The sequence below is a fragment of the Alligator sinensis genome, unplaced genomic scaffold (assembly GCF_000455745.1).
Source record: "Alligator sinensis unplaced genomic scaffold, ASM45574v1 scaffold647_1, whole genome shotgun sequence".
NCBI lineage: Eukaryota > Metazoa > Chordata > Crocodylia > Alligatoridae > Alligator > Alligator sinensis.
The window spans coordinates 14,450-34,443 of NW_005842952.1; the positions used below are offsets into that span (position 1 = coordinate 14,450).

Sequence of the window (19,994 nt, forward strand, 5' to 3'; positions counted from 1 at the left end):
CTCTTTCCTGCCTATGCAGGGGGTCGGACTCGATGATCTATTGAGGTCCCTACCGACCCTAACATCTATGAATCTATAAGTTTATTCTTCAGTGGGCACATTTAAATGTGCCCATTAATGTGCAGAAATAAGCTCCAGAGTGATTGCTGCTGGGTGCACATCTGCATGTGCACCCAGACTGCAACACACTGAGCTGGGTTGGAGCAGCTCCGAATGGCAGGGGCCCGGGGGAGGTCAGCCAGCCTGGGGCTGCTTTGACTGGGCTCAGTGTGTGGTGAAGGGACTGGCTTGGACACAAGGGTGCTCTAGTGCAGGGCTAGCTGGCAAGCACCCCCTAGCCCTGCACTGAAGCACCCTTGTGCCCTAGCCAGCTGAGGCAGTGTCTACATGTGTGCTGCTGTACATGAAAAAAATGCAGCAGGGTAGTACTTGTATTTACAAATATTTACAAGTACTACCCTGCTGCAGAGTTTATTAGTTTCGTGCATCCTGATAACGGCACACACATAGATGCTGAGACATCTACTGTGCAGCTAATTAGCCAACCGTGCAGTAAACATCTCGTGCAGACATGCCCAGTAAGGAGTACACACAGGACTATGCCTCCCAAGCTGGCTGCCTGCAGTAGGCTTTTATAGTAATGGGCCACTAGGTGGCAGGGAAACCATTCTGAACTGAGCAAAGGGTTGTCCTTAGATGAACTGGACTAGAGGAGCAGACACACAAGTTCCATGCAGTAAATTACTCCACTTAGTAAAGTTACCATATGTTTTTCAAGAAATATTTTTGCCCTGGATCTGGGTGATTTACTATGTTGTGGGGCTGTCCTCATCATATCCGCTCCAGTTGTACTCTGTAGTGAAGTTAATTTACCATGGCATATGCAGTGTCGGCACCCTTCAAAAATGTAGTAAGCAAAGTGCAACATAAACTGCAACTCAAATAAAGGAACAAAACTAACGTGAAGAAAATAAGTTAACATCTAGAGAATGAAGAGAGCCAGAAGGACAGAGGCAGCAAGAGGTGCATGAAAGTCAGGTCTTGCCTCTGAAGGTCACTCGGATGGGCAGTTTACTGCTGAACACATGCCAGCTGACTGACACTAAAACACCAGTGGGCCTGTGCTATGTGGAGCACCAGAACAGTGCAACACTTTCTCATTTCACACTGAAAGCAGAGTGGCATTGACTTCCCTACACCAGGGGTACTCAACCCCCGGCCCACAGGCCAAATTCAGCCTACTGCATCCTGCCATCCAACCTGCAGGGCTCCCCATGGGGCTGGAAATTTGGTGGTGGGAGAGTGGTGGTTCCCCATATGCAAGATCTGTGCATGCAGGGCTGGGCAAGGGTGGTGCAAGGCCCAATCCTGACGTGGGGAGTTGGGAGGAGGTAGTGCCCAGGACTCAATCCCAGCACATAGGATTGGGAGGGGGTGGGGTGTCAGGCCCCCAGGGCCCAATCCCAGAGGTACCTGGGGCCCAAGCCCAGGGGGAGGCACAGGACCAGGCCCTCAGGGCTCAGACTCAGAGCCTGGCAGTGGGAGAGGGTGATGCTAGCCCCCCAGGGACCTACCCTGGTGTGTGAGGCTTGATCCAGTCTGTGAACTAGCATCACTCACTCATCTGGTCCACAGGGCCAAGAGGTTGAGCACTGCTGCCCTACACGGTTGATGAAGTTCCTGACTACAGTTAGCATGGACTCCCCAGACAGACTCTTATAGCTGGCAGGGTACACAACTGTGAGGGCAGCCCATGGGTACATACAAGCCATGCCACGGTGAGAAGGAGCAAGAAGAACTCCCTGAGCTCAAGAGGAGATGCTGGGTAGAAGGCATTTTTGAAAAGTGAGGTCATTTCACTTTTGAAGAGTTAAGTCACCCAGCTCTGGGTTTAGAAGCCTAGCATTAGGTGTCTGGGTTTTGAAAAGTTTTGGCCAAACCAGCTCTCAATAGCAAGGCAGAACACTGCACAACGGCAAAGCACGGATTGGGGGTGGGGGTCAGAAGAGAAGGTGACTGACAGGCGGCCCAGGCAGTCCTGCTAAGGACATACACGCACTGTACCTTGTTGTCCTGCATGTCTCGGTTGGCTCCATTTTTCAACAACACTAACGTTGCCTCCACATTGTTAACAGCTGCAGCCCAATGAAGAGCAGATTTACCTATGGAGAAATTCAGTAGCTTCATGCAACAGACTAAATAATATCTCAAAGCAGTGGGATGCATAATACAACACCCCCAAGGAACAGCCCCAAGTCCTGAGACCTACACCACTCCTCCCAGTATGGCTCTCTCTGCAATGTGTAGGATGCGATGTACATCAGCATGACCAGCTGCAATGACCCTGGTTCCCAACAAGCTTGGAGAGTCCCATCCATGATATACGGTCTCATATGGCACCCTGCTTAAAGCCTCAGTGCAATACTCTCTCTCATCATAGTGCAATCAAAAAAGCCTCAGAGCTTGATGGCCTCTGCTCTTGGGAGCAACACTACCAGGCATTCTTCAGTGTGGGGCAACCAATCACCAGCACAAAGAACCAACACCTGTGTTCACTGAGCTAGCTACAATGCTAAGAACAGTGTGCGCTACATCCCAGGTGTTAATTCTTTGTTCCCATCCTATACCATGAGAAATGTTGGAAATAGGAAAGCCCCAGTTTGCCATGGCCCAGCATTCCCTGCGCCAGAGTACCGTGGTCATCCACTGCATTGACATCTGCCTGGCAGTTGATCAGCTCAGCCACCATTCCCTCCACAGCCAAACGAGCTGCCAGAATTAACGGAGTTGTTCCATCATTCATGCGAGCATCCAGGTCTGTCACTCTGTTCCGGATCAAGATCTGAGGGACAAGAGAAGAGCGATCTGTCAATTGTCATATGGAGAAAGACTGAGAATCAGAAAGAAGTTTACACAACATTTAAATTAAAGGAGCAACATCAGTGATGAAATAAAAGGACCTGGAATACACAAAGCATTACAATGCACACCACTTACATGCTTATCAGATAAATGTATAATTCACTTAACTGCACAGCACAATGCCACTATTTACTGCCCATAGTTTACACTGTAATAAACTTTGGTTAGTACCTGCATGCTAGTTAAGTGCATAAGTTGCTTAAATGTGTAGCATCTTTCAGCTCTGTCATCTTCTTTGTAACTAACTGCACTCTGGTTAACTACATCAGAAACAGTGAAGGGGAAGCCCCACACTCACCGGCTGCAGCAGCAGCAACTGGGGCTCTGGGTGCTCGTGGCAGAGCCCCCCTGCACAGTGCGGGGCAGTGGGGATTGACCTCCCCCCAAACTTGGCACCCATGCAGCAGCTGTCGCATCAGGCGGGTGCAGTGTGGCTCGGCAGGGCGCTGCGCACTGTCTGGGAGCTGGGGCCACTGGGGCTGAGCTGAGCCGGGCTCCGGCTGACACGTGGAGCCGCTCCAGCTCCCAGACAGCATGGAGCACCCTGCCGAGCCATGCTGCACCTGCACCATGAAGCAGCTGCTGTGCGGATGCCAGGTTGGGGGGTGATCCCTGCTGCCCCCCAGTGCCCCGTGTTGCGTGGGGAAGCTCTGCCACGGACCTTCAGAGGCCCCAATCCCTGCTGCTACAGCTGGTGAGTGTAATGCTTTTTGTTTATTTTAAAGTGCCGGGAGGCTGGGCCAGACAGGGGATGGGGCCGGGCAGGGCAGCCATGGGGGCTTCTCCTACGGCTCCTCTGGCTGTGTCTGCCTCTGCCATGGCAGGGGGAGCCACAGAGGCTATGCCCTGCTGCCGCTTGCCCAGCCAGCACTGGGAGGGAGCACGATGCAGGCACGGCTCGCTCCAGGTGGCAGTAGGGCATAGCCCCCGCTCCCAGCACTGCTGCGCCTGCATCAGCGCTGGGAGCAGGATTCTTCCCTGCCACCGCCTGCCAGTTGGCGCAGGGGGGTGCAGGATGTGGGCATGGCAGCACTAGGAGTGGGGGCTTTACCCCCTCTGCCTGGAGTGAGCCACACCCAAATCCTGCCCCCCCAGCCCCAGCTGGGCAAGCAGCAGCATGGCAGAGCCCCTGCTCCCGAATCGGCCGAATCTCTTCCAAATCAATTAGGATGCTTCAAATCAATTTGGAGCTTTTACTGAGTCTCCCAACTCAATTCAGATTCGGAGATTTGGTCCCTGAATCAGGCCGAACTTCCTCTGAATTGAATCAACTACCAAAGCTTCACAGAGCCCTACCAGACAGCTTTGGGGCTGCTACTACTGCAGCACTGACAAAAAAGGCAAGATTGAACATATCGGCACACATCATTGGTGCAGATGCCGACTCATTTGAACTACTAACATCTGAGGAAACCAGAACTTCACCCATTTAGCTTGACAGCAAAGAACATAGTCAAGTGTACCCCTATTCCACTGAGTGCCCTAAAGACAGCCCCTAAACACTTTACCTGGAAGACACCCTGTGCATCAGCTGCCACAGCTGCATGAAGAGGAGTCCTCCCCATGTTGTCTCGGGCGTTAGCATCAGCACCAGCATCCAACAAGCGTTTTGCTGCATCTGCTCTTGAATAGCGGGCTGCTAAGTGCAGTGCCATCTCCCCAGTACGGTCTGTTTGAGCTTGCAAGTTAGCCCCTTGATAGATCAGGTCTGTTATTATATTTGCTGAGGAATCCTCCCCATCTTCATCTTCGTCACTAATGTCAGAGCTGCCCACACGCAGAGATGCCAACATGAGTGGGGTGCACCCATCTGTAACAAAGGAAATTGTAATGGCAACACCTCCATAGCAGCAGAAGACAGGAAGCTCCTGCTGGGCCCTGATATGGGGCCAGCAGGGAATCTGCACTTTCTTCCAGCCATGTCAAACACTTTTCTTATCTAACAATCAAACAAAACAGAACTGGTGACCTCATCTTCTTCAAAGGTGGAGACTTTATACCTAGCACAACTCCCTCAGGGAGTACTAACTGTTCTCACATAAAACTTTAAAAATGTTTTGATAGATCTTATTTATCTGGAATTGGTTAACTCTAGAAGAGAGAGATACAAGCTGCAAAATCATATGGAACCTTAGAAAAGTGTAAACATGCACTAAAATGTCTGGTAAGACATGGAGAGAAAAGTAATAAGCAAAGAAATGTTACCAATGGCAGCTAACTAGAAGGCAGTATTCATAACGCAAAGGAAAAAAAAAAACAGGCAAGACTCTTGGTGTCAAAAAACTATATAAAAAGAGCATTAAGGTTGAAAAGTCAATCACTCAGAAGGTAAGAAATGCCTGAAGTCTTGTTACCTGTGCAACTTCAGTTTGCTCTCTTGTGTATAACTATTTCTGATGAAGTCTCCAATTACAAGCTTGTATACTATTTTCCCACAAAAGACTTGCCTCATTTAGGGTACAGGATGGACAGTACTCTATGAAAGGACCAGTGCAACAGAATTGAATAATTATGCAATATTGCTTTTTATCCAGTGTATTCTATTTGTGGTCCCAGGTTGTTTTCCTCACACATTAATATAAGTCCTCTGTTGAATATACAAAGTTATGAATTCCTCCCTGGTGCTCTCACATCACAGTGTAGGTGCTTTGCAAACACCAGGTTGATATCACTTCACACCATCCCTGACATGAGGAGCTTTTACCTGTGTTTCACACACAGGAGCCTAAGCAAGGTACAATTTAAAGCTCAAAATGTCCACTAACTTTTCAGGGCTCAATTTGAGATACCCAGCATCTGAATTTCAGGGTGCTTACTCATCCTATATACTTTCAATGCTTCAGACCCAGTTCCCATGAGACTTCATAAGTGTGCATCCCCTCTGCAAATCTATCAAGCTATATTCCCAGAAAAGCCACCATTAGTGGAGCCCTGCAAAAGCTTTGCTCTAAGTAACCTGCCAAACATCACACAATAGCTCTGCAGAAGCAGAAGACCGAATCCAGTTCTCCTAGCAGAGCCGTCCCTAGGGGGGTGCGGGGCCCAGGGCAAGTCAGCCTGTGTGGGGCCCCCTTAACACCACACAGGGTCCATGGGATCCCCACAAAGGCAGGACATGGGTAGAGGCATAATTAAGAAAACCAAAAAACTAACCTATCACGATCAGTGTCACGCTGCCTACATTCTGAAATTCACCTTTCTGGACTTCCTTGCAGCAAACTCTGCTATCAGATCGTGGTAATCCAGGTTTGATGCTACTTCCTTCACAATGGACAGAATGGCAAATCCACACAACCTCTCTTGAGACACAGCTGCCCTTAGGTAGTTCTTAATCATTTTTAATTTGGAAAAACCTCACTCCCCTGAAGCCACTGTGACTGGGATTGTCAGAAAAGTCCTGTATGCAATTGCTGTGTTTGGGAAAGTACCACCAAATGATTTAAGAAACTGAAGGGCTTGAAGTGCACTACTTGTTCCTTCAGGGATGAATTCTTGTAGCACCCAAAGCTCTAAGAAAAGGTCCGCACCATTGATACAATGAGATTCTCCATCAGACAATGCAGTGCCCAAATCCATGCACCGCTTTCTCATGTCATCTTCTGTCAACTTCACCGAGTTTCTTTACATCATACAGAAAACCAAAATTGTCAGCATATCCTTGCATTTGTTCAAATCGTGTGATCAGTGACACAAGAGCCTAATCCACAATGACCAGAAAGTAACTGGTTTCAAACACTTTCTTGGGCGAATTCTCCAGCTCCTCCTTACCTCTCTTTCATTTCACACATCGTTCTCTGAATTTAGGTTCAACACCCATTTCAGATGCTATTTCTGTTGCTGTGTCCTTGGCTGAGGCAAATCCAGTGTTCCTGTATTTTTGCAAGAAGTCAATTTGTGTGCAAAAGCCACATCAAGCTGCATTTCCCTGGATTGAACTGTTTTACTAACAGTGTCTACAGTAAACATGATGTCATACCACATAACCATTGCAAACAGAAATTCAAAATTTTCAAAAATTCGTAGTTGGCCAGGGATTCAGTCTCACTTTTAACTTTTGAGTGGTCGTATTCTTCAGCAACTTGAAGCTAGGCGTTCCTGATACCACTTGTCTGGTAGCGAATTGCTTTTAAACTCTCTACTCAACACTCCCACCTAGTGTCTGACAACAGCTTTGGTGTTAGAGAGGGAGCGCACTCTCTCAATATTTGCAATCTGTTAGTTGAAGCTGCAAAAATATTGTAAATTTGCTGTACAGCTCAAAAAAATGTCACGGCTTTTGAACTACATTTCACCATATCTCCCAATACCAGATTTAAGTTGTGGCAGCTACATGGAGTGAAAAAGGCTCGGCAGTTGAGTTGAAGGATGTGCGCCTGTATGCCTTGTTTCTGGCCCTTCATATACCTGACCCCTACAATCACTAATATAGAGACCACATCCATCCAGCAGAGCTATGAGAGAATCTGACAGTCCTTGTCCACTTTTGTCTTGAACCAGAAGAAAGTCAATAAAATTCTCCATTTCCTTCACTTCTTCAGAAGTCACATCAACATAACAAAGCACCAGGGACATCTGCTCTTGGTGACTCAGATCAAGGGTACAGTCAAGAATAACTGCAAAGTATTTTGCAGTCTTCACTTGTTCAAGAATTTTTTTCTTCACCTGCAATGCCATCATCAAGATCAGCTCATTTTGAATACGAGGCCCAAGCTAATGGTCATGGATTTCTTTGTTTTTAATGCATCAGACATGTTCTTGCATCATACGATCGAATTTAGCTATCATCTCAATTAATCCCAGGAAGTTACCATTGTTATGTTTATAAAGCCTTGCACGAAATGCTAAATTATGCTCAGCTAGGTACTGCACAACTGCTATAACATGTGTCAACACTGAATGCCAATGTTTCTTCTCCTTGTATATTTCTCATAGTGCGTACTCATCTATCCTCTTTATTGCAGACAATCTTCTCTTTATTTGAATCCATTTTGTCGAGTTTACAATATGCTCATTGGATAATTCGTGAGATCGCAATCTGTCATTGAGATGTGTCCAGGCATTGCAGCCTCCCTTTACCAATTTGCGTGCCATTTTTGAGCCATGCAATTTGCAGCAGAAGCAAAAAGCTGCATCAGCTTTCTTCCAGTATACCAGCCAATTTCTTTCAACCCTTTCTCCATTTGGCAGACTCCATGTGTATATGTCTTCTGAAAAGTGTTGATTGTCATCATTCTTTGGAAAAACATAGTTATTACCAGTTATTTTCTCAGGCCTTCTCTCCACTAAAATGTCTACCGTCTCGTTGTTGAGTAAATATGGCCAATTTTCTGGATCATACATATTCTTCAGGGGAAATAGTGTTGTCAGATTTTTCTATGTAAATAGCCTGTGCACATTTTGCACTATTGTCCTCTTCCTCAGCCTGGATACAAATTGCTGGAGTCCATTAGTTTAGCATTTTCCTCCATGCCTACACAGTCAGATGGGTTGCAAATTGGCTGGAGGGCCGCACCCAGCGAGTGGTGGTGGATGGGTCTTATTCAACCTGGAAGGATGTGGGCAGTGGGGTTCCCCAGGACTCGGTCCTGGGGCCCGCACTGTTCAACATCTTCATCAGCGACTTGGACGAGGGGGTGAAAAGCACCTTGTTCAAATTCGAAAATGACACTAAGATGTGGGGAGAAGTGGGCATGCTAGAAGAGAGGAACAGGCTGCAACTAGATCTAGACAGGTTACAGGGGTGGGTGGATGAGAATAGGATGGGTTTCAATACTGACAAGTGCAAGGTATTGCACCTAGGGAAGAAGAACCAGCAGCATGCCTACAGGCTGGGGAACTCCCTTCTCATCAGCACAGAGGCAGAAAAGGATCTTGGAGTCGCTACTGATTCCAAGATAAACATGGGCCGCCAATGTGGGGACATGGTCAGTAAGGCTAACCACACCTTGTCATGCATCCACAGATGCATCACAAACAGGGAGGTGATCCTCCACCTCTATGTGACATTGGTCAGGACGCAGTTGGAGTACTGCGTCGTTTTGGGCACCGCATTTTAGGAAGGATGTGGACAGCATTGAGAGGGTCCAAAGGAGGGCCACTCACATGATCAGGAAGCAGCAGGGCAGGCCCTATGAGGTTAAGGCTATGGGACCTGAACCTGTTCAGCCTCCACAAAAGAAGGCTGAGGAGATCTGGTGGCCATCTACAAACTGGCCAAGGGGGACCAGCAGGCAGTGGGAGAGTCCCTGTTCCCCTGAACACTACCAAGAGTAACAAGGAATAATGGCCATAAGTTGACTGAGAGTAGATTCAGGCTAGACATCAGGAGGCACTACTTCACAAGCAGGGCGGGTAGAATCTGGAACCAACTTCCAAGGGAAGTGGTGCTCGCTCCTACCCTGGGGGTCTTCAAAAGGAGGCTAGACAATCACCTTGCCGGGGTTGTTTGACCCCAGCATTTTTTCTTACCCATGGCAGGGGGTCAGACTTGATGACCTGCTCAGGTCCCTTCCAACCCTACCAACTATGAAACTTTGAAACTTTTAGAAAACATAACATTTTCCAGCGAATCTTTCAGTGCCTTAACCATTTCTTCTCTCTTTTTTTTCTGACCTGAGCTTTATTTTCTCCATTTGTCACTATCCCTGCTAGTACTAGCCATTGTATGTTACTGACAGGGCCGTAGCCCTGTATATAACAACAGGACCAGACTGGTCCTTTTGCCTTACTTAAACTGACAGTGGGGAGGGAGTGGAAGGGGGGGGGCAGGGGGCAGGACAGCCCCCAGCGGCTCTTGCTGTAACATGCACCCTGGGAGGCACAGGGGGCAAATGCCCCCAGAACTGCACAGGGCAGGTTAGGGTGCCACTGTGGGCTGGGGCCAGGCTCTTCCAAGGGGGTGGGGGCAAGCTCAGGGCGGGCTGTGGCGATCTTTCTGTTCTGGGTCCCCCCCAAGTGAGAGCAGGCCCTCCCCTCGAAAAGCTTGCCAAAACTTTCTTGACATGTGATGGGAATAGGTGGCTCCACTTATAAGTACTTATGTTCCGGATGCAGCTGGCGTTGGTTCCCCTGGGTCCAGTGTCCCTCTTGGACCCTCAAGCACTCCCTCGGTGTTCCAGGAGTTAAATCCAGGGAGCGGACACTAGCTTGTCCCTCCAGCCGGTGAACTGAAGTCTTCCAAGCTCCCGGTCGGCTGGCCTCTCACAGCCTGGGCGCCTCTCCCTGTCATGGTGTTCCAAGCCTGCCTCAGTTTCTTTGTCACAGTTACTGGCATGCTTAATGAGTACCTTTTATTTTTCTCATGGTGGCACCAGTGGCTGATGTCATCAGCCCAGCACCGCTCAGCTGGATAGATAGCTGGCTTTTAAATTGTGGTGCGGACACCGCGTGCTGCAGTGGCTCCGCCATTTGCAGCCAGTTCTTTTCTAATGGGTGCATACAAAGTTGCACCTGGCACCCTGATGTTGAAGAACAGGACCTGGGGCAGTTGCCCCGATTCTCCCCCCCAGGACAGCCCTGTCTCCTGGGCAGCATTCAGTTAAGCTAACCATGACACCGCGTTCACTTGCCTTATGCACTGCTTGCTTTTTAGCCTCTAGAACGAGTGGGTATACCTGTGCTATATCTAGAGTCCTCAGAAAACAACTTTCTTCACCACCCAACCCGATTTCTCCCCCAGGGCACTTGCCATCCTGTGTGCCAAGGCAAAAGTGTCTTGTGCAAAAAATGGTATGTAATCAGAGGCTTCAGTGATTGCATACTAGTTTTTGTGGGCATAAAAAAGAGGAGAGGGGGTACTAGATTAAGGTAGAAAGGACAAAATCCTGGCATTTCCTAGCTTTGAGTGCTTCATGTTCCTGCCTTCACTTTCTTTTAATATACTTTCTAAAGTTTTCAAAATACATAAAACAAAGTTCTCACAGTGGAGAACCATACCAACCCTTTACCAAGATCACTGGCAAGGACTGGGGCCTTTAAAACCACAACATTTGAGCTAACAGTGTTTCGGGTAGCAACAGTAAGTTGTTAGCCCCGTTTAGTGATTGGTCCACAGAGGTTAAGACATCTTTTGCCAGTGGGTTTCACAGGATTTGCTGGATAGCAGACAATTTTGAGATTGAGGAGTTGTGGGTTCAATGCCAAGTGCTGTGCTCTGGTGTCTATAAAACCTTCTGCCCAGTGTCTGAGCCTGTGCTAATCTGTGCACTGTTCTTTAGTCCTCTACCTTCTAGACAGGCTGCTTTGTCTTGTATACTGCCCTGGTATACAACAGAGGGAGTACTGAGAACAAAGGAGACTCCTGATTTTCTTACCTCTGGTCACTAACTCCACCGTGGCCAGAGAAGCAGCAGTGGAACGGAAAAACTTGATCATCCCTTGCATCTCTGCTGGATGGGGTATGCTCAGACTGTGAGTGCACATATATAATACTTGGAAATTTGAACTTCTAGGCTCTAACAAAGCTCTATTGAGCATGTATGGATGGACTGCTATTGGCAGAGTCTTACAACTAGGCTATATTTGCCCTAGTTTTTATGGGAATAGCAAGAAGGCACATCCCACAGCGCGGTGCCCCTTTCTCTCACCAAGTCTCCAAGCACAGAAGCACAAATGCTCTCTCAAGAAAACAGCAATCAGGATACTTTAAAAAAAAAAAAAAAGAAGAGCAAAACAATGTATTTTTCCTTAATCTCGCTGTTTGAAAAGACTGGACTATTTTAACTGAAACTCCAAAGAGTTTGGCCAGAGGCAGATACCAGGCATGCAAAATTCCTGCCCAAAGAATTAAAAGTTAAGCAACCAAAGAGAGGGTCTTATCATAATGAGGATTAAGCTAACTTAATGACAGGTGGCATTACCAAAGGTGCCAATAATGACATATTACATTGGTTATGAGCTCACAATAGCTCCACTGCAAAGAATGCCATTCCCCTCCTGTGACTCACTTCATGTACAACACAAAGAACAAAACAGCACTTTGTAGAAGCTTCACTTGAGAGAGACCATACAGCCTAGGGCTCCCTGCTGGAGCTGGGACCAAAGAGTTGTTAGAGCAAAAAGCCAGGCTGCAGAGACTCACAGGGCAAGTACTACCTAGAGGGAAAAAAACTTTGCTTTTAAATGGGGACTACAGAATATTAGGATGTAAAAACCCTACATACAAAGTCATTGGGCAACATCTTTGTGAGAAGCCCTGCCCTCTTGTCCCCTCCCCATCCAGGGATGGGTTTGGGGAAGGTGATAAATCTAACTAGGGCAGTCATTGGTCTTTACAAGGTAACTCCAACTGGTGGCCAAGAAACATCTGAAATCTGATGCTCCAACCCCTTCCCCTTAACCTGTTTTCATCCTCTCAAGAGCCTCTTGTCTGCTACACAAGGAAAGACTTCTATTAGCCTATCACCAGTCTACAAATATAGTTACTTCTCCACTACTCTACCTCTCCTCCTCACTTAGTCAGTGTTTTCTTCCCCTGTGACTAACTTCACTACCTGCCTTTGCAGTTGCAAGAAGACATTTGAACAACAGCAGCCTGCACATGACAGAATTAAAGAGTTCTACAGTTGTCTTCTGTGAACAGCTGCAATAAGAATGTCCTGGTTTTATTTTCATCCTGCAGCTGCTTGGTAAAACTTTGCGCAGCCACAAAGATGCATCGAGAAAGTAGAAGTAGATTCACGTCAGAAGGTGTCATTCCCGAAGGGTTAGAAACTTAGTTTGAACTAAAGCTAGGAAACTGATGGTGTAAACTCTTAATGCCCACAAAGAAGAGCTGTTTCCTCATCACTTCATATTTAGTAATTATGACAGGGGTCAGAAAGCAAACTGTATGTTAGACAACATTAGGAAGGAAATCTGATCACTAAAAATGATGAACCCCCTACATTGCAACAGATAGAGAACTAGACCTGGAATGAGATCAGATATTAACCCCACAATATTACAGCACGAGAGTCACATTTTCAGCTGCTGTAGTCAAGAAAAAAACCCCTCATAGCTAGTTGTTTATCTCAAGGAACAAAGTACCCTCAGTGGGGTACAGAATGACCACCAGATCTTTTATCAGATGACATGGCCCTGTATCTATTTATAGTAAAGGAAGGCAGGACACCACAAATACATTTAGCTGGTTAGTAGACTGAGTTTAAGAAAAAACTTCCTCATGCTCTGACAACCAGCATATGGTCTAATTAAGAAAACCAATAGCTACAGAAAAAGATAGTATAATGGTCAAGAGACCTTCTCTCTTTCCTTCCTAGTCTATGTAACATGCATCTGTGTGTGCCCACATCTACAACACTACTCAACTGGTTCTTGCAACCTCAGGTGCTGACTGTTCAATTAATAAGGCTATTGACAGTAGCTGAGCTATTGGTCATTTCCAATATGGCAATTCACCCTGAATCTCTGCCACGGCCATGCCCTGGCCACCTCCTTTGACCATTAAGATGCCCTTACTAGACACCTTGCCCTAAACTACTTTTATTCAATTCCTTCTCCAACAATGCATCACACAATTTGGACACAGTATGTTCCCTCCCATTAAATTTCACCATACTCTATGTGGTACAGACCATAAGCCCACCTCCCAGGTCTGGTTTCTTAAACTATAGGATAGCAGTCTGTCTCACCTCAACTACAGCTTAGCTTTCTGTAATTCTGCTAATGTCTTGACACTTTCTGCAATTGTAAGCAGTCCATGAAGTAGAAATGTTCACCGTTATGGGTATGGCTGGCCCAAAGTTTGAGTCATGTATGGACCTGCAGCTGTCCCAGACACACTTATTACTTACCTGGTCCTCTAACATTGACATCCAGGACATCTACTTCTTGATCTGCCTGAGGTGGTGTAAGAGCAAGGGATGTGGTCCCATCTATGTCAGCTGCCCTGAGGTGTTGTTGTGTCCACTGGCATTGATCTACCTGCTCATCTGCTTCTGGGAGCAATGCTTCATCTTCAGACTAAGCAGGAAAAATGAAGATTCACTTCAAAACCATTAGCACACACTATCAAAGATGCTTTTTTGAAATCAGTATCTCCCTTTAAACCTCAGCTTGGCATTCTTAGCCTTTAAGGTCCCACCAGGTGAAAACTGTCTTAAACTCACAGACATATTGGCATTGTTAGATCTGCTTCTGCCCCCCATTGTGATTAGAGGTTCTGCATGGGGATGGATCTCTGAGATAAAGTGATGGTTGTGGAGTCACTATCTGAAGTGCAGGGTTTGCATCTGGAAGGTTGTTAACTTTGGGGGGTGGTTATTTCTCTTTAAAGGCAATGGGAATATTGTAGGCAAGAGCACGTAACAGAACAAACAAAAACTTTTCCTTAAACAAAAATCCATTTCAGTACCTGGCACAACAACCAACACCTGACATCTCTTACCTTAGCTCTCTTTGGCTGAGGTCCCCTATCACCTGACCAATGTTCCCCTGCAGTACAATCTGCCAGATTGCCGTCAGAAACTTGTACTGACAGATTTCTAAAACAAAAGGATATCCGTGTCATTTCACAGAGTGACAAACTGTTACCATAATTATGAAAACTCAGTCCAATTTTCTGTGGCTGCACATACTGCAATGGAACAATTTTACTATCAACCACACCCAATACATATTTTTTAAAGAAACAGCAAAGTTGCGAAAGTAAGAGGTCAAGAGCCATGCTGGAAGGCAGAGGTTACCTACTAACTCTTGTCCTGATGGTATTGCTTCCATAAGACAATGCTATTGTAGCCATGCAGCTAGTTGCATGGCCAAAAAAAACAGTGGCATAGTGGTTAGGTGGCCTCTGCAGGTCCTTTGAGCTCTATTCCATTTACCGAGGACATGGAGCATGGCTATGGAACCCAATCATTCTAGAACCTCTAATGTTTTAGCTTCAGGACCAAGTCCATTAACCTGGAAGCTGTTAACATCCCCAACTTTTACATAAGCTCCGGTTGCTAGAGGTGGACCAAAACATCAGGCTGCTCTTATGCCCATCACAAAGCTAGCAAGAAACACACAGTCTCACAGCATGCAACCTTAGGATCATAGGAAAATATGGCAGAAGGACCCTCATAGGGTCATCTAATCCAACCCCCTGCTCAAGGAAAGATCATCCTTGATTAAATCATCCCAGCCAAGTAGTGTCCGTCTAACCTGCTCTTGAAGATTTTCGGGGATGGAGATGCCACAACTTCTCTAGGAGGATGTTCCAATGTTTGACCATCCTAATGTTCAGAAAGTTCCTCCTAATCTTCAACCTAAATCTCCTCCATTGCAGCTTGAGTCCATTGCTCCTACAGCCACATAGAAAAGCCCTTCTCTGCCCTCTCTATACCAGTCAGGTATTTGAAAAGTGTTATAACCCCCACATCCCTTTCATCATCTCCAGGCAAAGTAATCCTAGTTCTTTCAGTCTTTCCTCATGAATCATGTTTTCCAGGCCTCGAATCATTTTTGATGCTCTGTGCTCGACACTTTCCAATTTATCCATATCTTTCTTAAAGTGTGGAGCCCCAAAACTGGACCCAGTACTCCAGGTGAGTTCTCACCAGTGCTGAACAGAATGGGAAAAAAACACTACTTTTGACTTACAAGGGGCACTCCTGTTAATATAGCCCAATATGATGCTGGCCTTTTTTCCAACAAGAGCACATTGTTGGCTCAAAACATTTAATTGACAAACCACAATACACACACACAGGACCATATTATTGGCTTCTGACTTTTCTGCAGTTTTATTCTTGATAAATATGGACCACTATTTTAATTTACTTCAAGTACAGTTAGAGCTCTTAATCTGGCTATGTTGGGGGTGAGGGGTAAAAAAATCAAGAAAATGAATGGACATGTTATTTTTTTCCCTAAATAACATTATTTCTACAAATAAAAAGCTTCAAAAAATCTCCCTGTTTGCAGGGCATTGCCAATGGTTATGTAGAATTGGGTTTTTTTTGTGCTCTGCTCAGTCTCATTTTAAATTTATACAGGAGACAGAGCTTCCACTATTAACATCTTATGTTCTTATAGTTTATAAGTGCCCTACAGGGTCAAACCAATAGTCCATCTCCCCTAGTATCCTGTCTCCAGCAGTGGCAAGGGTGGATGCTTTAGAAAGAAAGCACTAAACTGGATATCTCTAGAGTGATCTATCCCCTATTCATTAGCCTCTCTGGCATCCATCATTATTGATTAAGAGATACCAGAGGAAATATCTCCAACCATTCTGTTCAACAGCTATTAATAGATCTAGCATCCATGACTGATTACCAAGTACAAGACCTTCTGTCCAAGGGCACAAAGGTAAATTCAGAGAAAGGCATGTGAAATGTTGGCATAAGTAGTGATTTTCCCACAGAGTTTTAAGTGCTTCTGATAAGGGATTTATACACCATGTTAGTTATGTATTTTTTTACTTTTGTGTTCCAACAACCTAGAATGTATTAGCACAAAGGTGCTCAGTGACCTGAAGAGACCCTTACTTCAATCCAACTGCGTCTTCCCCAACTGGTTCTCTGCGTTTGTGGTTACTGGAGTCTCTGTGCAAAATAAAGCCCTCAGGGAGCCAGAGGGAGCCATGCTTCCGTTTTCGCTTTGCCATCATCACACCCAAAAGAAGGATTATAAGGCCGATCAAAGCTACCACAGCAAGCAGGTAAAGCATCTGGGTCTTCCCTCGTGATACACGTTCACCTAAAAATTCCAAGTGAAACATCAAGAAAAATGGCTTCTTTTCTCCCCACCCCTCAGATGAGAGCCTCTGATCTTCCTTTATTCTTTTTTATTCTTATTGTTATTTAATGCTTTGACTCACAATATGCACATCCACACATGAAGGCACATGACCTTGCAGCAGCTCAAATAAGAGTGGCACAAATTTGTGCTGGGGATTTTTGCTTTAGCACACATGCCTGAACATGCACTTTGGTGTGGGGCAAGTTGTGCCACTTGGGGAAAACTGACCCTGCACAGCTCCTCCCGCAGCTGCAGCCAGGGGGAGCTAGAGGCTAGGGCCAGCACCTGTGCTGACCCCAGCAATATAAAAAGCTGCCCTGGCAAGCAGCTGATGGCTACTTGCTCTCAGGAGCTTTTGGAGCCCATCCACTTAGTATCTGGGGAGACTAGCCCCTGTGCCAGCTGGACTGCTGAAGCAGCCCTAACCTAAAGTGACCCCTATACCCTCTACCCACTGCAGCAGTCTGGCAGTGGACGCTGCTGCCCGGCTATGACCTACTGCCACCTATGACAGTATGCAGCCACAAGGCCATGCGCCTGATCTGGATTGGGACTGCATGGCCACCTGGGCTGTGATATAGGCACTTTAGCAGAGCCTCCTGCACCTCTGGACTAGCTACCACTGGGCCGTATCTGCACAGCTGGCCTTCATACGGCACTGCTGTCATATTTTCTGGTGCCCCTGCCCTGCCATCTGGGCAGCTACTGCCTGGAAGATGTGCTCGTTGTAGTGGCCCGCTTTGAACTGTCAAAGCAGGTTCTCCTGGCCCCAAATGGCCAGGTCAGCCACCTTGTCTGCCCTCCAGCTGGGTCCCTGGTGCTGGCCCTGAACAGACTCCACTGCCTGGGTCTCACCACTTGTCTCACTAGCAGAGATCCTGGTGTTCCCTGTTTAAAAACTGCAAATTCTCTGTGTGGCAGGGCACCTTTGGTGTGGGCGGGGCCCCTTTTGGCCCCTGCCACTTTAAGGGCCTCAGCAGGCAGCAGAACAGCCTGCAGGTGACTGCACTGCCAAATCAGGAGAGTCACATGGCCAGCAAGAGGCTGCCTGATTGGACAGAGGGCCTATCTGCTAAAGAATACAAGAGCAGGCTCTGAGCAGTAGAGCCTGCAGTTGCTGCAAGAAGCCAGAGAGAGAACAACGCACGGCTAGACCTGCTGCTCTCAGAACACCTGGAGGTCAAGGGCAGAAACTATGAGGATGAAGGAGGTTCCAGGTCCTAGGGAATGACTAAAACTACATCCTGCTGGGGACGGATGGTATGGTGGGGTCCAGGTATGTCGGCAGATGCCCGAGTCCCTAGTGGGCTGTAGGCAGAGAGTGGGGTCCAGGCACGTCTATGGATGCCTGAGACCTTAGAGCCGTAAGGCCCCACAGACTCAGTGAGGGGGCAGAATAGTGGTCCGCAGCTGTGTAGCATAGAGCCTTAGGGGGCCTGAAGGACTGCACATGGGCTGACCAGAGTAGCCAGAGTTGAGGCCCTAGTGAAGGGGGCATGTGTTAACGGCCCCAGTGAGGGGGCAGGAAGCCCAGGCACATCTGAGAACACCCGAGGCCAAGCTGGGACAAACACTGAGTGTGGCTCAGCAGTGGAGCGGGGGGAGTAATAGTGGATAGCAATTTAGGATGCCATCTGTGAGGAATTGGACGTGGTATAAGGGTAGGTTCGGAGCTGTGCATAATGCCCTAGGTATCGGGGCATAAAATGGGCAGCCTCCCACATTGCTACATCAGGAATTATTACAAGACGTGGCAGAAAAGGCAGGGCAGAGTGCTCTAGACAGGTGGTAAGGCTGACAGTGTGACCGGCCTTGAGGTGGCCCTGTTACACTCTGATAAAAAAAACTCAAATTCTCTCATTAAAATACCGAAAATCCATGGTCTTTTGTGTTCTTTTGTGATTAAAATGAAATGCCACTATATATAGAGAGAGATCAGTTGGGCAATGTTTTATTGATATATTTACAATTTTAAAGCAATTTGGAAGCCTAGCAGTGCCTCTATCATCATAATGAAAATTTTAAATATCTGTACACTTTGGCGTTTGCTTTTTGTTTTTTTAACGTAGAAAAATCAGAGCTGCCCCTGCCCCCTTTGCTGACCAGGATGCGGAGCACTGAGTAGCACTGATATGCCAGTGCCCTGCCCTTGCCCTTCATTCTTGACTCTCAGCCCCTGCCTGCCTCCACTAGTTCCCTCCTGGCAGCAGCTCTGTCCCAGCACCAGGATATGGGTTCAAGTATCAAATTTAGAGCCCAGGCTGCAAATAGGCAGTGCAGGGAACATTTTTTAGTTCTTAACATGCCTCTTGCGGTGTCTCAAACTGATTTGAGATGCTGCAACAGGCACATGCATGCTCATCTGGATGTGCCCAATGTGTTTAGAATAAGAGACTCATCAGGCTTTGGAAAGCTCAGACTATGGCTGTGCGGAGAAAATTCTGATGAGCTGGTACGACAATTAACGTACACAACACCTTTGCTGTATCATCTTCCTCTATCCCGTGTCTTAGAATTTGCATTTTATGACTGTAGTAGGACTTCATTTATTTTTTTTTTTCAGAAGAACTTGCATAGCTTGTACACATGGCCTTTCTTGTAAGTGAGAAACTGGGACCACAATTTCAGGAACTGCATCTTCAATAAAGCATCCACTTGCTTTTACACAGATCTGGTTCTTTGCCAAAAGGAACTTCTGCTAAATTGAAGATGCTGCTCTTTGCTCAGTACTTCAGCTCCCTCAAGATACTTGTTCCTGAAATACGGCTGTAAGATCAGTTTAAAGTCATGGCTTTACTGTGTATCAGGGGTGCTCAATCTCCAGCTTGTAGGCTAAACAAGGCCTGCAGAGCCATCATATCTGGCCCATGGGGACTCCCCATGGGTAAGGAAATTTGTCAGCCTTGGAGCAGTGGCCATTAAAATGGCTACCCTCCCTTTGCCAAATTCCCAAACTCCAAGCCCAGTGCAGCCAGTCAGGCTGGGCCACAGCCCCTAACGCACAGGGCAACCCCTAACACCTCCCCCCACTTCTGAATTGGCCCCAAGCCACACCCCAGTCCCACCCCACAGGGCAGGGTTAGTGCCTGGCCATGCTCCCTTCCCCCATGGAGCTGGGTTGGGACATTGCTATGCCCCTCTCTCCCCAGAACTGAGCCACACCCCCTTCCCTCAGCAGGACGTGGTTGGGGCTTGGCCATACCCCATTCCCTCCTGCTGGGGCTGAGCCACGCCTCCTTCTCCCATGGGGCAGAATTGGGGCTTGGCCACACCCATTCCTCCCAGGCCACAAGCCCTTCCCTCCCTGCAGGGCTGGCTGTGATCTGGTGATGCCACTCCGCCCTCCCCAC

General features: G+C 47.2%; 1 protein-coding gene across 1 annotated transcript in view; it reads right to left on the minus strand.

Moving 5' to 3' along the window:
• The window catches only part of NOTCH2 (notch 2), a gene marked incomplete at its 5' end in the record, with an annotated part of 128,595 nt that overhangs the window by 9,587 nt on the left and 99,014 nt on the right, over positions 1-19,994 (minus strand). The window contains 6 exons of the mRNA XM_025192633.1: positions 2,065-2,162; positions 2,695-2,842; positions 4,431-4,732; positions 13,716-13,884; positions 14,309-14,405; positions 16,392-16,602. Coding sequence (XP_025048418.1) covers positions 2,065-2,162; positions 2,695-2,842; positions 4,431-4,732; positions 13,716-13,884; positions 14,309-14,405; positions 16,392-16,602 — 1,025 coding nt within the window. The remainder of the gene's footprint in view (positions 1-2,064; positions 2,163-2,694; positions 2,843-4,430; positions 4,733-13,715; positions 13,885-14,308; positions 14,406-16,391; positions 16,603-19,994) is intronic.